The sequence below is a fragment of the Salvelinus alpinus genome, chromosome 2 (genome assembly GCF_045679555.1).
Source record: "Salvelinus alpinus chromosome 2, SLU_Salpinus.1, whole genome shotgun sequence".
Taxonomy (NCBI): domain Eukaryota; kingdom Metazoa; phylum Chordata; class Actinopteri; order Salmoniformes; family Salmonidae; genus Salvelinus; species Salvelinus alpinus.
The window spans coordinates 117,284,449-117,303,610 of NC_092087.1; the positions used below are offsets into that span (position 1 = coordinate 117,284,449).

Below are 19,162 nucleotides of genomic sequence, written 5' to 3' on the forward strand. Positions count from 1 at the left end.
GATCTACAGTATCAATATTACAGGAGATCTACAGTATCAATATTACAGTATATCACAGTATCAATATTACAGGAGATCTACAGTATCAATATTACAGGAGATCTACAGTATCAATATTACAGGAGATCTACAGTATCACTATTACAGGAGATCTACAGTATCAATATTACAGGAGATCTACAGTATCAATATTACAGGAGATCTACAGTATCAATATTACAGGAGATCTACAGTATCAATATTACAGGAGATCTACAGTATATCACAGTATCAATATTACAGGAGATCTACAGTATCAATATTACAGGAGATCTACAGTATCAATATTACAGGAGATCTACAGTATCAATATTACAGGAGATCTACAGTATCAATATTACAGGAGATCTACAGTATCAATATTACAGGAGATCTACAGTATCAATATTACAGGAGATCTACAGTATCAATATTACAAGAGATCTACAGTATCAATATTACAAGAGATCTACAGTATCAATATTACAGGAGATCTACAGTATCAATATTACAGGAGATCTACAGTATCAATATTACAGGAGATCTACAGTATCAATATTACAGGAGATCTACAGTATCAATATTACAGGAGATCTACAGTATCAATATTACAATAGATCTACAGTATCAATATTACAGGAGATCTACAGTATCAATATTACAGGAGATCTACAGTATCAATATTACAGGAGATCTACAGTATCAATATTACAGGAGATCTACAGTATCAATATTACAGGAGATCTACAGTATCAATATTACAGGAGATCTACAGTATATCACAGTATCAATATTACAGGAGATCTACAGTATCAATATTACAGGAGATCTACAGTATCAATATTACAGGAGATCTACAGTATCAATATTACAGGAGATCTACAGTATCAATATTACAGGAGATCTACAGTATCAATATTACAGGAGATCTACAGTATCAATATTACAAGAGATCTACAGTATCAATATTACAAGAGATCTACAGTATCAATATTACAGGAGATCTACAGTATCACTATTACAAGAGATCTACAGTATCACTATTACAATAGATCTACAGTATCAATATTACAGGAGATCTACAGTATCAATATTACAGGAGATCTACAGTATCAATATTACAAGAGATCTACAGTATCACTATTACAATAGATCTACAGTATCAATATTACAGGAGATCTACAGTATCAATATTACAGGAGATCTACAGTATCAATATTACAAGAGATCTACAGTATCACTATTACAGGAGATCTACAGTATCAATATTACAAGAGATCTACAGTATCAATATTACAGGAGATCTACAGTATCAATATTACAGGAGATCTACAGTATCAATATTACAGGAGATCTACAGTATCAATATTACAGGAGATCTACAGTATCAATATTACAGGAGATCTACAGTATCAATATTACAGGAGATCTACAGTATCAATATTACAGTATATCACAGTATCAATATTACAGGAGATCTACAGTATCAATATTACAGGAGATCTACAGTATCAATATTACAGGAGATCTACAGTATCAATATTACAGGAGATCTACAGTATCAATATTACAGGAGATCTACAGTATCAATATTACAGGAGATCTACAGTACCAATATTACAGGAGATCTACAGTATCAATATTACAGGAGATCTACAGTATCAATATTACAGGAGATCTACAGTATCAATATTACAGGAGATCTACAGTATCAATATTACAGGAGATCTACAATATCAATATTACAGGAGATCTACAGTATCAATATTACAGGAGATCTACAGTATCAATATTACAGGAGATCTACAGTATCAATATTACAGGAGATCTACAGTATCAATATTACAGGAGATCTACAGTATCAATATTACAGGAGATCTACAGTATCAATATTACAGGAGATCTACAGTATCAATATTACAGGAGATCTACAGTATCAATATTACAGGAGATCTACAGTATCAATATTACAGTATATCACAGTATCAATATTACAGTATATCACAGTATCAATATTACAGGAGATCTACAGTATCAATATTACAGGAGATCTACAGTATCAATATTACAGGAGATCTACAGTATCAATATTACAGGAGATCTACAGTATCAATATTACAGGAGATCTACAGTATCAATATTACAGGAGATCTACAGTATCAATATTACAGGAGATCTACAGTATCAATATTACAGGAGATCTACAGTATCAATATTACAGGAGATCTACAGTATATCACAGTATCAATATTACAGGAGATCTACAGTACCAATATTACAGGAGATCTACAGTATCACTATTACAGGAGATCTACAGTATCAATATTACAGGAGATCTACAGTATCAATATTACAGGAGATCTACAGTATCAATATTACAGGAGATCTACAGTATCAATATTACAGGAGATCTACAGTATCAATATTACAGGAGATCTACAGTATCAATATTACAGGAGATCTACAGTATCAATATTACAGGAGATCTACAGTATCAATATTACAGTATGAAGCTAGTCTTGTTGGTAGTGATGAAGCTAGTTGTGTTGGTGGTGATGAAGCTAGTCGTGTTGTGTTGGTGGTGGTGAAGCTAGTCGTGTTGTGCTGGAGGTGATGAAGCTAGTCGTGTTGGTGGTGATGAAGCTAGTCCTGTCGGTGGTGATGAAGCTAGTCGTGTCGTGTTGGTGGTGAAGCTAGTCTAGTTGTGTTGGGGGTGATGAAGCTAGTCGTGTTGTGCTGGAGGTGATGAAGCTAGTCGTGTTGTGCTGGTGGTGATGAAGCTAGTCGTGTTGTGTTGGTGGTGATGAAGCTAGTCGTGTTGTGGTGGTGGTGATGAAGCTAGTTGTGCTGGTGGTGATGAAGCTAGTCGTGTTGTGGTGGTGCTGATGAAGCTAGTCGTGTCGTGTTGGTGGTGATGAAGCTAGTCGTGTTGTGGTGGTGGTGATGAAGCTAGTTGTGCTGGTGGTGATGAAGCTAGTCGTGTTGTGGTGGTGGTGATAAAGCTAGTCGTGTTGTGGTGGTGGTGATGAAGCTAGTCCTGTCGGTGGTGATGAAGCTAGTCGTGTTGTTTCGGTGGTGATGAAGCTAGTCGTGTTGTGTTGGTGCTGATGAAGCTAGTCGTGTTGTGCTGGTGCTGATGAAGCTAGTCGTGTTGTGCTGGTGCTGATGAAGCTAGTCGTGTCGTGTTGGTGGTGGTGAAGCTAGTCGTGTTGTGCTGGTGGTGATGAAGCTAGTCGTGTTGTGGTGGTGAAGCTAGTTGTGTTGGTGGTGTTGAAGCTAGTCGTGTTGTGCTGGTGGTGATGAAGCTAGTCGTGTTGTGGTGGTGAAGTTAGTTGTGTTGTGCTGGTGGTGATGAAGCTAGTTGTGTTGGTGGTGATGAAGCTAGTCGTGTTGTGCTGGTGGTGATGAAGCTAGTCGTGTTGTGCTGGTGGTGATGAAGCTAGTCGTGTTGTGTTGGTGGTGGTGAAGCTAGTCGTGTTGTGCTGGTGGTGATGAAGATAGTCGTGTTGTGTTGGTGGTGGTGAAGCTAGTCGTGTTGTGTTGGTGGTCATGAAGCTAGTCGTGTTGTGCTGGAGGTGATGAAGCTAGTCGTGTTGTGCTGGTGGTGATGAAGCTAGTCGTGTTGTGCTGGTGGTGATGAAGCTAGTCGTGTTGTGCTGGTGGTGGTGAAGCTAGTCGTGTTGTGCTGGTGGTGATGAAGCTTGTCGAGTTGTGTTGGTGGTGGTGAAGCTAGTCGTGTTGTGCTGGTGGTGATGAAGCTAGTCGAGTTGTGCTGGTGGTGATGAAGCTAGTCGAGTTGTGCTGGTGGTGATGAAGCTAGTCGTGTTGTGGTGGTGCTGATGAAGCTAGTCGTGTCGTGTTGGTGGTGATGAAGCTAGTCGTGTTGTGGTGGTGGTGATGAAGCTAGTTGTGCTGGTGGTGATGAAGCTAGTCGTGTTGTGGTGGTGGTGATAAAGCTAGTCGTGTTGTGGTGGTGGTGATGAAGCTAGTCCTGTCGGTGGTGATGAAGCTAGTCGTGTTGTTTCGGTGGTGATGAAGCTAGTCGTGTTGTGTTGGTGCTGATGAAGCTAGTCGTGTTGTGCTGGTGCTGATGAAGCTAGTCGTGTTGTGCTGGTGCTGATGAAGCTAGTCGTGTCGTGTTGGTGGTGGTGAAGCTAGTCGTGTTGTGCTGGTGGTGATGAAGCTAGTCGTGTTGTGGTGGTGAAGCTAGTTGTGTTGGTGGTGTTGAAGCTAGTCGTGTTGTGCTGGTAGTGATGAAGCTAGTCGTGTTGTGGTGGTGAAGCTAGTCGTGTTGTGCTGGTGGTGATGAAGCTAGTCGAGTTGTGCTGGTGGTGATGAAGCTAGTCGAGTTGTGCTGGTGGTGATGAAGCTAGTCGTGTTGTGCTGGTGGTGATGAAGCTAGTCGTGTTGGTGATGAAGCGTGTTGTGTTGTGGTGGTGAAGCTAGTTGTGTTGGTGGTGAAGCTAGTCGTGTTGTGCTGGTGGTGATGAAGCTAGTCTTGTTGGTGATTAAGCTAGTCGTGTTGGTGGTGATTAAGCTAGTCGTGTTGGTGGTGATGAAGCTAGTCGTGTTGGTGGTGATGAAGCTAGTCGTGTTGTGCTGGTGGTGATGAAGCTAGTCGTGTTGGTGGTGATGAAGCGTGTTGTGTTGGTGGTGATGAAGCTAGTCGTGTTGGTGGTGATGAAGCGTGTTGTGTTGGTGGTGATGAAGCTAGTCGTGTTGGTGGTGATGAAGCTAGTCGTGTTGTGGTGATGAAAATAGTCGTGTTGTGGTGATGAAGCTAGTCGTGTTGGTGGTGATGAAGCTAGTCGTGTTGTGTTGGTGGTGATGAAGCTAGTTGTGTTGGTGGTGATGAAGCTAGTAATGTTGTTGATGGTGATGAAGCTAATCGTGTCGGTGTTGACGAAGCTAGTCGTGTCGTTGGTGATGAAGCTAGTCGTGTCGGTGGTGATGAAGCTAGTCGTGTCGGTGGTGATGAAGCTAGTCGTGTCGTTGGTGATGAAGCTAGTCGTGTCGGTGGTGATGAAGCTAGTCGTGTCGGTGGTGATGAAGCTAGTCGTGTCGGTGGTGATGAAGCTAGTCGTGTCGGTGGTGATGAAGCTAGTCGTGTCGGTGGTGATGAAGCTAGTCGTGTCGGTGGTGATGAAGCTAGTCGTGTCGGTGGTGATGAAGCTAGTCGTGTCGGTGGTGATGAAGCTAGTCGTGTCGGTGGTGATGAAGCTAGTCGTGTCGGTGGTGATGAAGCTAGTCGTGTCGGTGCTGATGAAGCTAGTCGTGTCGGTGCTGATGAAACTAGTCGTGTCGGTGGTGATGAAGCTAGTCGTGTCGGTGGTGATGAAGCTAGTCGTGTCGGTGGTGATGAAGCTAGTCGTGTCGGTGGTGATGAAGCTAGTCGTGTCGGTGGTGATGAAGCTAGTCGTGTCGGTGGTGATGAAGCTAGTCGTGGTGATGAAGCTAGTTGTGTCGGTGGTGATGAAGCTAGTCGTGTCGGTGGTGATGAAGCTAGTCGTGTCGGTGGTGATGAAGCTAGTCGTGTCGGTGGTGATGAAGCTAGTCGTGTCGGTGGTGATGAAGCTAGTCGTGTCGGTGGTGATGAAGCTAGTCGTGTCGGTGGTGATGAAGCTAGTCGTGTCGGTGGTGATGAAGCTAGTTGTGATGAAGCTAGTCGTGTCGGTGGTGATGAAGCTAGTCGTGTCGGTGGTGATGAAGCTAGTCGTGTCGGTGGTGATGAAGCTAGTTGTGGTGATGAAGCTAGTCGTGTCAGTGGTGATGAAGCTAGTCGTGTTGGTGCTGATGAAACTAGTCGTGTTGGTGGTGATGAAGCTAGTCGTGTGTGTGTCTAGGTGGTGAGAGCGGACCATGCATGCCTGCTGGTTCCCCTCCAGCTAGAACCCAGTCTGTGGAGACTGATCCCTGGGGAGGAGACTCTCCTAACACACCCTCTACACTGGATGGTCCGACGGGTCAACCTGGAATACTTCCCTAGAGGACGCAGCTACTGGGACAGGTAAACACCCTTTACATATTGACTAGACCAGGGGTATTTAAATCTGTTCTGTCTGATCATTATCCATATTGACTAGACCAGGGGTATTTAAATCTGTTCTGTCTGATCATTATCCATATTGACTAGACCAGGGGTATTTAAATCTGTTCTGTCTGATCATTATCCATATTGACTAGACCAGGGGTATTTAAATCTGTTCTGTCTGATCATTATCCATATTGACTAGACCAGGGGTATTTAAATCTGTTCTGTCTGATCATTATCCATGTTGACTAGACCAGGGGTATTTAAATCTGTTCTGTCTGATCATTATCCATATTGACTAGACCAGGGGTATTTAAATCTGTTCTGTCTGATCATTATCCATATTGTCTAGACCAGGGGTATTTAAATCTGTTCTGTCTGATCATTATCCATATTGACTAGACCAGGGGTATTTAAATCTGTTCTGTCTGATCATTATCCATATTGACTAGACCAGGGGTATTTAAATCTGTTCTGTCTGATCATTATCCATATTGTCTAGACCAGGGGTATTTAAATCTGTTCTGTCTGATCATTATCCATATTGTCTAGACCAGGGGTATTTAAATCTGTTCTGTCTGATCATTATCCATATTGACTAGACCAGGGGTATTTAAATCTGTTCTGTCTGATCATTATCCATATTGACTAGACCAGGGGTATTTAAATCTGTTCTGTCTGATCATTATCCATATTGACTAGACCAGGGGTATTTAAATCTGTTCTGTCTGATCATTATCCATATTGACTAGACCAGGGGTATTTAAATCTGTTCTGTCTGATCATTATCCATATTGACTAGACCAGGGGTATTTAAATCTGTTCTGTCTGATCATTATCCATATTGACTAGACCAGGGGTATTTAAATCTGTTCTGTCTGATCATTATCCATATTGACTAGACCAGGGGTATTTAAATCTGTTCTGTCTGATCATTATCCATATTGTCTAGACCAGGGGTATTTAAATCTGTTCTGTCTGATCATTATCCATATTGACTAGACCAGGGGTATTTAAATCTGTTCTGTCTGATCATTATCCATATTGACTAGACCAGGGGTATTTAAATCTGTTCTGTCTGATCATTATCCATATTGTCTAGACCAGGGGTATTTAAATCTGTTCTGTCTGATCATTATCCATATTGACTAGACCAGGGGTATTTAAATCTGTTCTGTCTGATCATTATCCATATTGACTAGACCAGGGGTATTTAAATCTGTTCTGTCTGATCATTATCCATATTGACTAGACCAGGGGTATTTAAATCTGTTCTGTCTGATCATTATCCATATTGACTAGACCAGGGGTATTTAAATCTGTTCTGTCTGATCATTATCCATATTGTCTAGACCAGGGGTATTTAAATCTGTTCTGTCTGATCATTATCCATATTGACTAGACCAGGGGTATTTAAATCTGTTCTGTCTGATCATTATCCATATTGACTAGACCAGGGGTATTTAAATCTGTTCTGTCTGATCATTATCCATATTGACTAGACCAGGGGTATTTAAATCTGTTCTGTCTGATCATTATCCATATTGTCTAGACCAGGGGTATTTAAATCTGTTCTGTCTGATCATTATCCATATTGACTAGACCAGGGGTATTTAAATCTGTTCTGTCTGATCATTATCCATATTGTCTAGACCAGGGGTATTTAAATCTGTTCTGTCTGATCATTATCCATATTGTCTAGACCAGGGGTATTTAAATCTGTTCTGTCTGATCATTATCCATATTGACTAGACCAGGGGTATTTAAATCTGTTCTGTCTGATCATTATCCATATTGTCTAGACCAGGGGTATTTAAATCTGTTCTGTCTGATCATTATCCATATTGACTAGACCAGGGGTATTTAAATCTGTTCTGTCTGATCATTATCCATATTGACTAGACCAGGGGTATTTAAATCTGTTCTGTCTGATCATTATCCATATTGTCTAGACCAGGGGTATTTAAATCTGTTCTGTCTGATCATTATCCATATTGACTAGACCAGGGGTATTTAAATCTGTTCTGTCTGATCATTATCCATATTGACTAGACCAGGGGTATTTAAATCTGTTCTGTCTGATCATTATCCATATTGACTAGACCAGGGGTATTTAAATCTGTTCTGTCTGATCATTATCCATATTGACTAGACCAGGGGTATTTAAATCTGTTCTGTCTGATCATTATCCATATTGACTAGACCAGGGGTATTTAAATCTGTTCTGTCTGATCATTATCCATATTGACTAGACCAGGGGTATTTAAATCTGTTCTGTCTGATCATTATCCATATTGTCTAGACCAGGGGTATTTAAATCTGTTCTACCTGATCATTATCCATATTGACTAGACCAGGGGTATTTAAATCTGTTCTGTCTGATCATTATCCATATTGACTAGACCAGGGGTATTTAAATCTGTTCTGTCTGATCATTATCCATATTGACTAGACCAGGGGTATTTAAATCTGTTCTGTCTGATCATTATCCATATTGTCTAGACCAGGGGTATTTAAATCTGTTCTGTCTGATCATTATCCATATTGACTAGACCAGGGGTATTTAAATCTGTTCTGTCTGATCATTATCCATATTGACTAGACCAGGGGTATTTAAATCTGTTCTGTCTGATCATTATCCATATTGACTAGACCAGGGGTATTTAAATCTGTTCTGTCTGATCATTATCCATATTGACTAGACCAGGGGTATTTAAATCTGTTCTGTCTGATCATTATCCATATTGACTAGACCAGGGGTATTTAAATCTGTTCTGTCTGATCATTATCCATATTGACTAGACCAGGGGTATTTAAATCTGTTCTGTCTGATCATTATCCATATTGACTAGACCAGGGGTATTTAAATCTGTTCTGTCTGATCATTATCCATATTGACTAGACCAGGGGTATTTAAATCTGTTCTGTCTGATCATTATCCATATTGTCTAGACCAGGGGTATTTAAATCTGTTCTGTCTGATCATTATCCATATTGACTAGACCAGGGGTATTTAAATCTGTTCTGTCTGATCATTATCCATATTGACTAGACCAGGGGTATTTAAATCTGTTCTGTCTGATCATTATCCATATTGACTAGACCAGGGGTATTTAAATCTGTTCTGTCTGATCATTATCCATATTGACTAGACCAGGGGTATTTAAATCTGTTCTGTCTGATCATTATCCATATTGACTAGACCAGGGGTATTTAAATCTGTTCTGTCTGATCATTATCCATATTGACTAGACCAGGGGTATTTAAATCTGTTCTGTCTGATCATTATCCATATTGTCTAGACCAGGGGTATTTAAATCTGTTCTACCTGATCATTATCCATATTGACTAGACCAGGGGTATTTAAATCTGTTCTGTCTGATCATTATCCATATTGACTAGACCAGGGGTATTTAAATCTGTTCTGTCTGATCATTATCCATATTGACTAGACCAGGGGTATTTAAATCTGTTCTGTCTGATCATTATCCATATTGACTAGACCAGGGGTATTTAAATCTGTTCTGTCTGATCATTATCCATATTGACTAGACCAGGGGTATTTAAATCTGTTCTGTCTGATCATTATCCATATTGACTAGACCAGGGGTATTTAAATCTGTTCTGTCTGATCATTATCCATATTGACTAGACCAGGGGTATTTAAATCTGTTCTGTCTGATCATTATCCATATTGACTAGACCAGGGGTATTTAAATCTGTTCTGTCTGATCATTATCCATATTGTCTAGACCAGGGGTATTTAAATCTGTTCTGTCTGATCATTATCCATATTGACTAGACCAGGGGTATTTAAATCTGTTCTGTCTGATCATTATCCATATTGACTAGACCAGGGGTATTTAAATCTGTTCTGTCTGATCATTATCCATATTGACTAGACCAGGGGTATTTAAATCTGTTCTGTCTGATCATTATCCATATTGACTAGACCAGGGGTATTTAAATCTGTTCTGTCTGATCATTATCCATATTGACTAGACCAGGGGTATTTAAATCTGTTCTGTCTGATCATTATCCATATTGACTAGACCAGGGGTATTTAAATCTGTTCTGTCTGATCATTATCCATATTGACTAGACCAGGGGTATTTAAATCTGTTCTGTCTGATCATTATCCATATTGTCTAGACCAGGGGTATTTAAATCTGTTCTGTCTGATCATTATCCATATTGACTAGACCAGGGGTATTTAAATCTGTTCTGTCTGATCATTATCCATATTGTCTAGACCAGGGGTATTTAAATCTGTTCTGTCTGATCATTATCCATATTGTCTAGACCAGGGGTATTTAAATCTGTTCTGTCTGATCATTATCCATATTGACTAGACCAGGGGTATTTAAATCTGTTCTGTCTGATCATTATCCATATTGACTAGACCAGGGGTATTTAAATCTGTTCTGTCTGATCATTATCCATATTGACTAGACCAGGGGTATTTAAATCTGTTCTGTCTGATCATTATCCATATTGACTAGACCAGGGGTATTTAAATCTGTTCTGTCTGATCATTATCCATATTGTCTAGACCAGGGGTATTTAAATCTGTTCTGTCTGATCATTATCCATATTGACTAGACCAGGGGTATTTAAATCTGTTCTGTCTGATCATTATCCATATTGACTAGACCAGGGGTATTTAAATCTGTTCTGTCTGATCATTATCCATGTTGACTAGACCAGGGGTATTTAAATCTGTTCTGTCTGATCATTATCCATATTGACTAGACCAGGGGTATTTAAATCTGTTCTGTCTGATCATTATCCATATTGACTAGACCAGGGGTATTTAAATCTGTTCTGTCTGATCATTATCCATATTGACTAGACCAGGGGTATTTAAATCTGTTCTGTCTGATCATTATCCATATTGACTAGACCAGGGGTATTTAAATCTGTTCTGTCTGATCATTATCCATATTGACTAGACCAGGGGTATTTAAATCTGTTCTGTCTGATCATTATCCATATTGACTGGACCAGGGGTATTTAAATCTGTTCTGTCTGATCATTATCCATATTGACTGGACCAGGGGTATTTAAATCTGTTCTGTCTGATCATTATCCATATTGTCTAGACCAGGGGTATTTAAATCTGTTCTGTCTGATCATTATCCATATTGACTAGACCAGGGGTATTTAAATCTGTTCTGTCTGATCATTATCCATATTGACTAGACCAGGGGTATTTAAATCTGTTCTGTCTGATCATTATCCATATTGACTAGACCAGGGGTATTTAAATCTGTTCTGTCTGATCATTATCCATATTGTCTAGACCAGGGGTATTTAAATCTGTTCTGTCTGATCATTATCCATATTGACTAGACCAGGGGTATTTAAATCTGTTCTGTCTGATCATTATCCATATTGTCTAGACCAGGGGTATTTAAATCTGTTCTGTCTGATCATTATCCATATTGTCTAGACCAGGGGTATTTAAATCTGTTCTGTCTGATCATTATCCATATTGACTAGACCAGGGGTATTTAAATCTGTTCTGTCTGATCATTATCCATGTTGACTAGACCAGGGGTATTTAAATCTGTTCTGTCTGATCATTATCCATATTGACTAGACCAGGGGTATTTAAATCTGTTCTGTCTGATCATTATCCATATTGTCTGGACCAGGGGTATTTAAATCTGTTCTGTCTGATCATTATCCATATTGACTAGACCAGGGGTATTTAAATCTGTTCTGTCTGATCATTATCCATATTGTCTAGACCAGGGGTATTTAAATCTGTTCTGTCTGATCATTATCCATATTGTCTAGACCAGGGGTATTTAAATCTGTTCTGTCTGATCATTATCCATATTGACTAGACCAGGGGTATTTAAATCTGTTCTGTCTGATCATTATCCATATTGTCTGGACCAGGGGTATTTAAATCTGTTCTGTCTGATCATTATCCATATTGTCTGGACCAGGGGTATTTAAATCTGTTCTGTCTGATCATTATCCATATTGACTAGACCAGGGGTATTTAAATCTGTTCTGTCTGATCATTATCCATATTGTCTAGACCAGGGGTATTTAAATCTGTTCTGTCTGATCATTATCCATATTGTCTAGACCAGGGGTATTTAAATCTGTTCTGTCTGATCATTATCCATATTGTCTGGACTAGGTCTCTGTCTCTCTAGACCTCATGTCCCAGGTCTAAATCAGTCCTTGGGAACGATGGGGGGGAAAAGCAGTGGAACTGGCTTGGAGGTCCAGATTTGAATTTGAGGGATCTCTAGATTTCTGGCCCAGCTATTAATTGTAAATCGGTGTGTGTGTGTCTCTCTCTCTCTCTCTCTCTCTCTGTCTCTCTCTCTCTCTGTCTCTCTCTCTCTCTGTCTCTCTCTCTCTGTCTCTCTCTCTCTGTCTCTCTCTCTGTCTCTCTCTCTGTCTCTCTCTCTGTCTCTGTCTCTCTCACTGTCTCTCTTTCTGTTTGTCTCTCTCTCTCTCTCTCTGTCTCTCTCTCTCTCCTCTCTCTCCTCTTCTAGGTTCCTAGTAGGAGGGTATCTATCCTGCCGGGCGCTGGTGAGCATGCTCAGTAAGGCTGTGATGGAAACCATGAACTGGCCGGCTCTCTCCTCCACTCTTGACTGTCTGGTCAGGCCTGTCCTCGGAGGAGATGACCTGAAACTGGAGATACGGTATCACACACACACACACACACACAGTCATTCAGTTGACACTCTTATCCAGAGAGACTAACAGTCAGTCAGAGATATCTATGTGGGACAGCTACATATCTCAGTCAGTCATGTCACTGTGTTAAGGTTAGGGGTTAAAGGTCAGGTTAGGGGTTAAAGGTCAGGGTTAATATATAACTGATATGTCACTGTGTTGGTTAGGGGTTAAAGGTCAGGTTAGGGGTTAAAGGTCAGGGTTAATATATAACTGATATGTCACTGTGTTGGTTAGGGGTTAAAGGTCATTGTTAATACATAACTGATATGTCACCGTGTTGGTTAGGGGTTAAAGGTCAGGGTTAATATATAACTGATATGTCACTGTGTTGGTTAGGGGTTAAAGGTCATTGTTAATACATAACTGATATGTCACCGTGTTGGTTAGGGGTTAAAGGTCAGGGTTAATATATAACTGATATGTCACTGTGTTAGTTAGGGTTAGGGGTTAAAGGTCAGGGTTAATATATAACTGATATGTCACTGTGTTAGGGGTTAAAGGTCAGGGTTAATATATAACTGATATGTCACTGTGTTAGGGGTTAAAGGTCAGGGTTAATATATAACTGATATGTCACTGTGTTAGGGGTTAAAGGTCAGGGTTAATATATAACTGATATGTCACTGTGTTAGGGGTTAAAGGTCAGGGTTAATATATAACTGATATGTCACTGTGTTAGGGGTTAAAGGTCAGGGTTAATATATAACTGATATGTCACTGTGTTAGTTAGGGGTTAAAGGTCAGGGTTAATATATAACTGATATGTCACTGTGTTAAGGTTAGGGGTTAAAGGTCAGGGTTATTATATAACTGATATGTCACTGGGTTAGGGGTTAAAGGTCAGGGTTAATATATAACTGATATGTCACTGTGTTAGTTAGGGTTAGGGGTTAAAGGTCAGGGTTAATATATAACTGATATGTCACTGTGTTAGTTAGGGTTAGGGGTTAAAGGTCAGGGTTAATATATAACTGATATGTCACTGTGTTAGTTAGGGTTAGGGGTTAAAGGTCAGGTTAGGGGTTAAAGGTCAGGGTTAATATATAACGGATATGTCACTGTGTTAGTTAGGGTTAGGGGTTAAAGGTCAGGGTTAATACATAACTGATATGTCTCTGTGTTAAGGTTAGGGGTTAAAGGTCAGGGTTAATATATAACTGATATGTCACTGTGTTAAGGTTATGGGTTAAAGGTCAGGGTTAATATATAACTGATATGTCACTGTGTTAGTTAGGGTTAGGGGTTAAAGGTCAGGGTTAATATATAACTGATATGTCACTGTGTTAGTTAGGGTTAGGGGTTAAAGGTCAGGGTTAATATATAACTGATATGTCACTGTGTTAGTTAGGGTTATGGGTTAAAGGTCAGGGTTAATATATAACTGATATGTCACTGTGTTAGTTAGGGTTAGGGGTTAAAGGTCAGGTTAGGGGTTAAAGGTCAGGGTTAATATATAACGGATATGTCACTGTGTTAGTTAGGGTTAGGGGTTAAAGGTCAGGGTTAATACATAACTGATATGTCTCTGTGTTAAGGTTAGGGGTTAAAGGTCAGGGTTAATATATAACTGATATGTCACTGTGTTAAGGTTATGGGTTAAAGGTCAGGGTTAATATATAACTGATATGTCACTGTGTTAGGGGTTAAAGGTCAGGGTTAATATATAACTGATATGTCACTGTGTTAGGGGTTAAAGGTCAGGGTTAATATATAACTGATATGTCACCGTGTTGGTTAGGGGTTAAAGGTCAGGGTTAATATATAACTGATATGTCACTGTGTTAGTTAGGGTTATGGGTTAAAGGTCAGGGTTAATATATAACTGATATGTCACTGTGTTAGTTAGGGTTAGGGGTTAAAGGTCAGGGTTAATATATAACTGATATGTCACTGGGTTAGTTAGGGTTATGGGTTAAAGGTCAGGGTTAATATATAACTGATATGTCACTGTGTTAGTTAGGGTTAGGGGTTAAAGGTCAGGGTTAATATTTAACTGATATGTCACTGGGTTAGTTAGGGTTAGGGGTTAAAGGTCAGGGTTAATATATAACTGATATGTCACTGTGTTAGTTAGGGTTAGGGGTTAAAGGTCAGGGTTAATATATAACTGATATGTCACTGTGTTAGTTAGGGTTAGGGGTTAAAGGTCAGGGTTAATATATAACTGATATGTCACTGGGTTAGTTAGGGTTATGGGTTAAAGGTCAGGGTTAATATATAACTGATATGTCACTGTGTTAGTTAGGGTTAGGGGTTAAAGGTCAGGGTTAATACATAACTGATATGTCACTGTGTTAGTTAGGGTTAGGGGTTAAAGGTCAGGGTTAATATATAACTGATATGTCACTGTGTTAGTTAGGGTTAGGGGTTGAAGGTCAGGGTTAATATATAACGGATATGTCACTGTGTTAGTTAGGGTTAGGGGTTAAAGGTCAGGGTTAATATATAACTGATATGTCACTGTGTTAGCTAGGGTTAGGGGTTAAAGGTCAGGGTTAATACATAACTGATATGTCACCGTGTTGGTTAGGGGTTAAAGGTCAGGGTTAATATATAACGGATATGTCACTGTGTTAGTTAAGGTTATGGGTTAAAGGTCAGGGTTAATATATAACTGATATGTCACTGTGTTAGTTAGGGTTAGGGGTTAAAGGTCAGGGTTAATATATAACTGATATGTCACTGTGTTAGCTAGGGTTAGGGGTTAAAGGTCAGGGTTAATACATAACTGATATGTCACCGTGTTGGTTAGGGGTTAAAGGTCAGGGTTAATATATCACTGATATGTCACTGTGTTAGTTAGAGTTATGGGTTAAAGGTCAGGGTTAATATATAACTGATATGTCACTGTGTTAGCTAGGGTTAGGGGTTAAAGGTCAGGGTTAATACATAACTGATATGTCACCGTGTTGGTTAGGGGTTAAAGGTCAGGGTTAATATATAACGGATATGTCACTGTGTTAGTTAGAGTTATGGGTTAAAGGTCAGGGTTAATATATAACTGATATGTCACTGTGTTAGTTAGGGTTAGGGGTTAAAGGTCAGGTTAGGGGTTAAAGGTCAGGGTTAATATATAACGGATATGTCACTGTGTTAGTTAGGGTTAGGGGTTAAAGGTCAGGGTTAATATATAACTGATATGTCACTGTGTTAGTTAGGGTTAGGGGTTAAAGGTCAGGGTTAATATATAACTGATATGTCACTGTGTTAGTTAGGGTTAGGGGTTAAAGGTCAGGTTAGGGGTTAAAGGTCAGGGTTAATATATAACGGATATGTCACTGTGTTAGTTAGGGTTAGGGGTTAAAGGTCAGGGTTAATACATAACTGATATGTCTCTGTGTTAAGGTTAGGGGTTAAAGGTCAGGGTTAATATATAACTGATATGTCACTGTGTTAAGGTTATGGGTTAAAGGTCAGGGTTAATATATAACTGATATGTCACTGTGTTAGGGGTTAAAGGTCAGGGTTAATATATAACTGATATGTCACTGTGTTAAGGTTATGGGTTAATGGTCAGGGTTAATATATAACTGATATGTCACTGTGTTAGTTAGGGTTAGGGGTTAAAGGTCAGGGTTAATATATAACTGATATGTCACTGTGTTAGTTAGGGTTAGGGGTTAAAGGTCAGGGTTAATATATAACTGATATGTCACTGTGTTAGTTAGGGTTATGGGTTAAAGGTCAGGGTTAATATATAACTGATATGTCACTGTGTTAGTTAGGGTTAGGGGTTAAAGGTCAGGTTAGGGGTTAAAGGTCAGGGTTAATATATAACGGATATGTCACTGTGTTAGTTAGGGTTAGGGGTTAAAGGTCAGGGTTAATACATAACTGATATGTCTCTGTGTTAAGGTTAGGGGTTAAAGGTCAGGGTTAATATATAACTGATATGTCACTGTGTTAAGGTTATGGGTTAAAGGTCAGGGTTAATATATAACTGATATGTCACTGTGTTAGGGGTTAAAGGTCAGGGTTAATATATAACTGATATGTCACTGTGTTAGGGGTTAAAGGTCAGGGTTAATATATAACTGATATGTCACCGTGTTGGTTAGGGGTTAAAGGTCAGGGTTAATATATAACTGATATGTCACTGTGTTAGTTAGGGTTATGGGTTAAAGGTCAGGGTTAATATATAACTGATATGTCACTGTGTTAGTTAGGGTTAGGGGTTAAAGGTCAGGGTTAATATATAACTGATATGTCACTGGGTTAGTTAGGGTTATGGGTTAAAGGTCAGGGTTAATATATAACTGATATGTCACTGTGTTAGTTAGGGTTAGGGGTTAAAGGTCAGGGTTAATATATAACTGATATGTCACTGGGTTAGTTAGGGTTAGGGGTTAAAGGTCAGGGTTAATATATAACTGATATGTCACTGTGTTAGTTAGGGTTAGGGGTTAAAGGTCAGGGTTAATATATAACTGATATGTCACTGTGTTAGTTAGGGTTAGGGGTTAAAGGTCAGGGTTAATATATAACTGATATGTCACTGGGTTAGTTAGGGTTATGGGTTAAAGGTCAGGGTTAATATATAACTGATATGTCACTGTGTTAGTTAGGGTTAGGGGTTAAAGGTCAGGGTTAATACATAACTGATATGTCACTGTGTTAGTTAGGGTTAGGGGTTAAAGGTCAGGGTTAATATATAACTGATATGTCACTGTGTTAGTTAGGGTTAGGGGTTGAAGGTCAGGGTTAATATATAACGGATATGTCACTGTGTTAGTTAGGGTTAGGGGTTAAAGGTCAGGGTTAATATATAACTGATATGTCACTGTGTTAGCTAGGGTTAGGGGTTAAAGGTCAGGGTTAATACATAACTGATATGTCACCGTGTTGGTTAGGGGTTAAAGGTCAGGGTTAATATATAACGGATATGTCACTGTGTTAGTTAAGGTTATGGGTTAAAGGTCAGGGTTAATATATAACTGATATGTCACTGTGTTAGTTAGGGTTAGGGGTTAAAGGTCAGGGTTAATATATAACTGATATGTCACTGTGTTAGCTAGGGTTAGGGGTTAAAGGTCAGGGTTAATACATAACTGATATGTCACCGTGTTGGTTAGGGGTTAAAGGTCAGGGTTAATATATCACTGATATGTCACTGTGTTAGTTAGAGTTATGGGTTAAAGGTCAGGGTTAATATATAACTGATATGTCACTGTGTTAGCTAGGGTTAGGGGTTAAAGGTCAGGGTTAATATATAACTGATATGTCACTGTGTTAGCTAGGGTTAGGGGTTAAAGGTCAGGGTTAATACATAACTGATATGTCACCGTGTTGGTTAGGGGTTAAAGGTCAGGGTTAATATATAACGGATATGTCACTGTGTTAGTTAAGGTTATGGGTTAAAGGTCAGGGTTAATATATAACGGATATGTCACTGTGTTAGTTAGGGTTAGGGGTTAAAGGTCAGGGTTAATATATAACTGATATGTCACTGTGTTAGTTAGGGTTAGGGGTTAAAGGTTAGGGTTAATATATAACTGATATGTCACTGTGTTAGTTAGGGTTAGGGGTTAAAGGTCAGGGTTAATATATAACTGATATGTCACTGTGTTAGTTAGGGTTAGGGGTTAAAGGTCAGGGTTAATATATAACTGATATGTCACTGTGTTAGTTAGGGGTTAAAGGTCAGGGTTAATATATAACTGATATGTCACTGTGTTAGTTAGGGTTAGGGGTTAAAGGTCAGGGTTAATATATAACTGATATGTCACTGTTAGTTAGGGGTTAAAGGTCAGGGTTAATATATAACTGATATGTCACTGGGTTAGTTAGGGTTAGGGGTTAAAGGTCAGGGTTAATATATAACTGATATGTCACTGTGTTAGTTAGGGTTAGGGGTTAAAGGTCAGGGTTAATATATAACTGATATGTCACTGGGTTAGTTAGGGTTAGGGGTTAAAGGTCAGGGTTAATATATAACTGATATGTCACTGTGTTAGTTAGGGTTAGGGGTTAAAGGTCAGGGTTAATACATAACTGATATGTCACTGTGTTAGTTAGGGTTAGGGGTTGAAGGTCAGGGTTAATATATAACGGATATGTCACTGTGTTAGTTAAGGTTATGGGTTAAAGGTCAGGGTTAATATATAACTGATATGTCACTGTGTTAGTTAGGGTTAGGGGTTAAAGGTCAGGGTTAATATATAACTGATATGTCACTGTGTTAGTTAGAGTTAGGGGTTAAAGGTCATGGTTAATATATAACTGATATGTCACCGTGTTAGTTAGGGGTTAAAGGTCAGGGTTAATATATAACTGATATGTCACTGTGTTAGTTAGGGTTAGGGGTTAAAGGTCAGGGTTAATATTTAACTGATATGTCACTGTGTTAGTTAGGGTTAGGGGTTAAAGGTCAGGGATAATATATAACTGATATGTCACTGTGTT

At 39.1% G+C, this 19,162-nt stretch overlaps 1 protein-coding gene across 5 annotated transcripts in view; it reads left to right on the plus strand.

Moving 5' to 3' along the window:
* mief2 (mitochondrial elongation factor 2) overlaps positions 1 to 19,162 on the plus strand; it is a 37,686-nt gene that overhangs the window by 12,889 nt on the left and 5,635 nt on the right. For all 5 annotated transcript variants that reach the window (XM_071390254.1, XM_071390253.1, XM_071390255.1 and 2 more), the window contains 2 exons: positions 5,862 to 6,025; positions 12,571 to 12,723. In XM_071390254.1, coding sequence (XP_071246355.1) covers positions 5,862 to 6,025; positions 12,571 to 12,723 — 317 coding nt within the window. The remainder of the gene's footprint in view (positions 1 to 5,861; positions 6,026 to 12,570; positions 12,724 to 19,162) is intronic.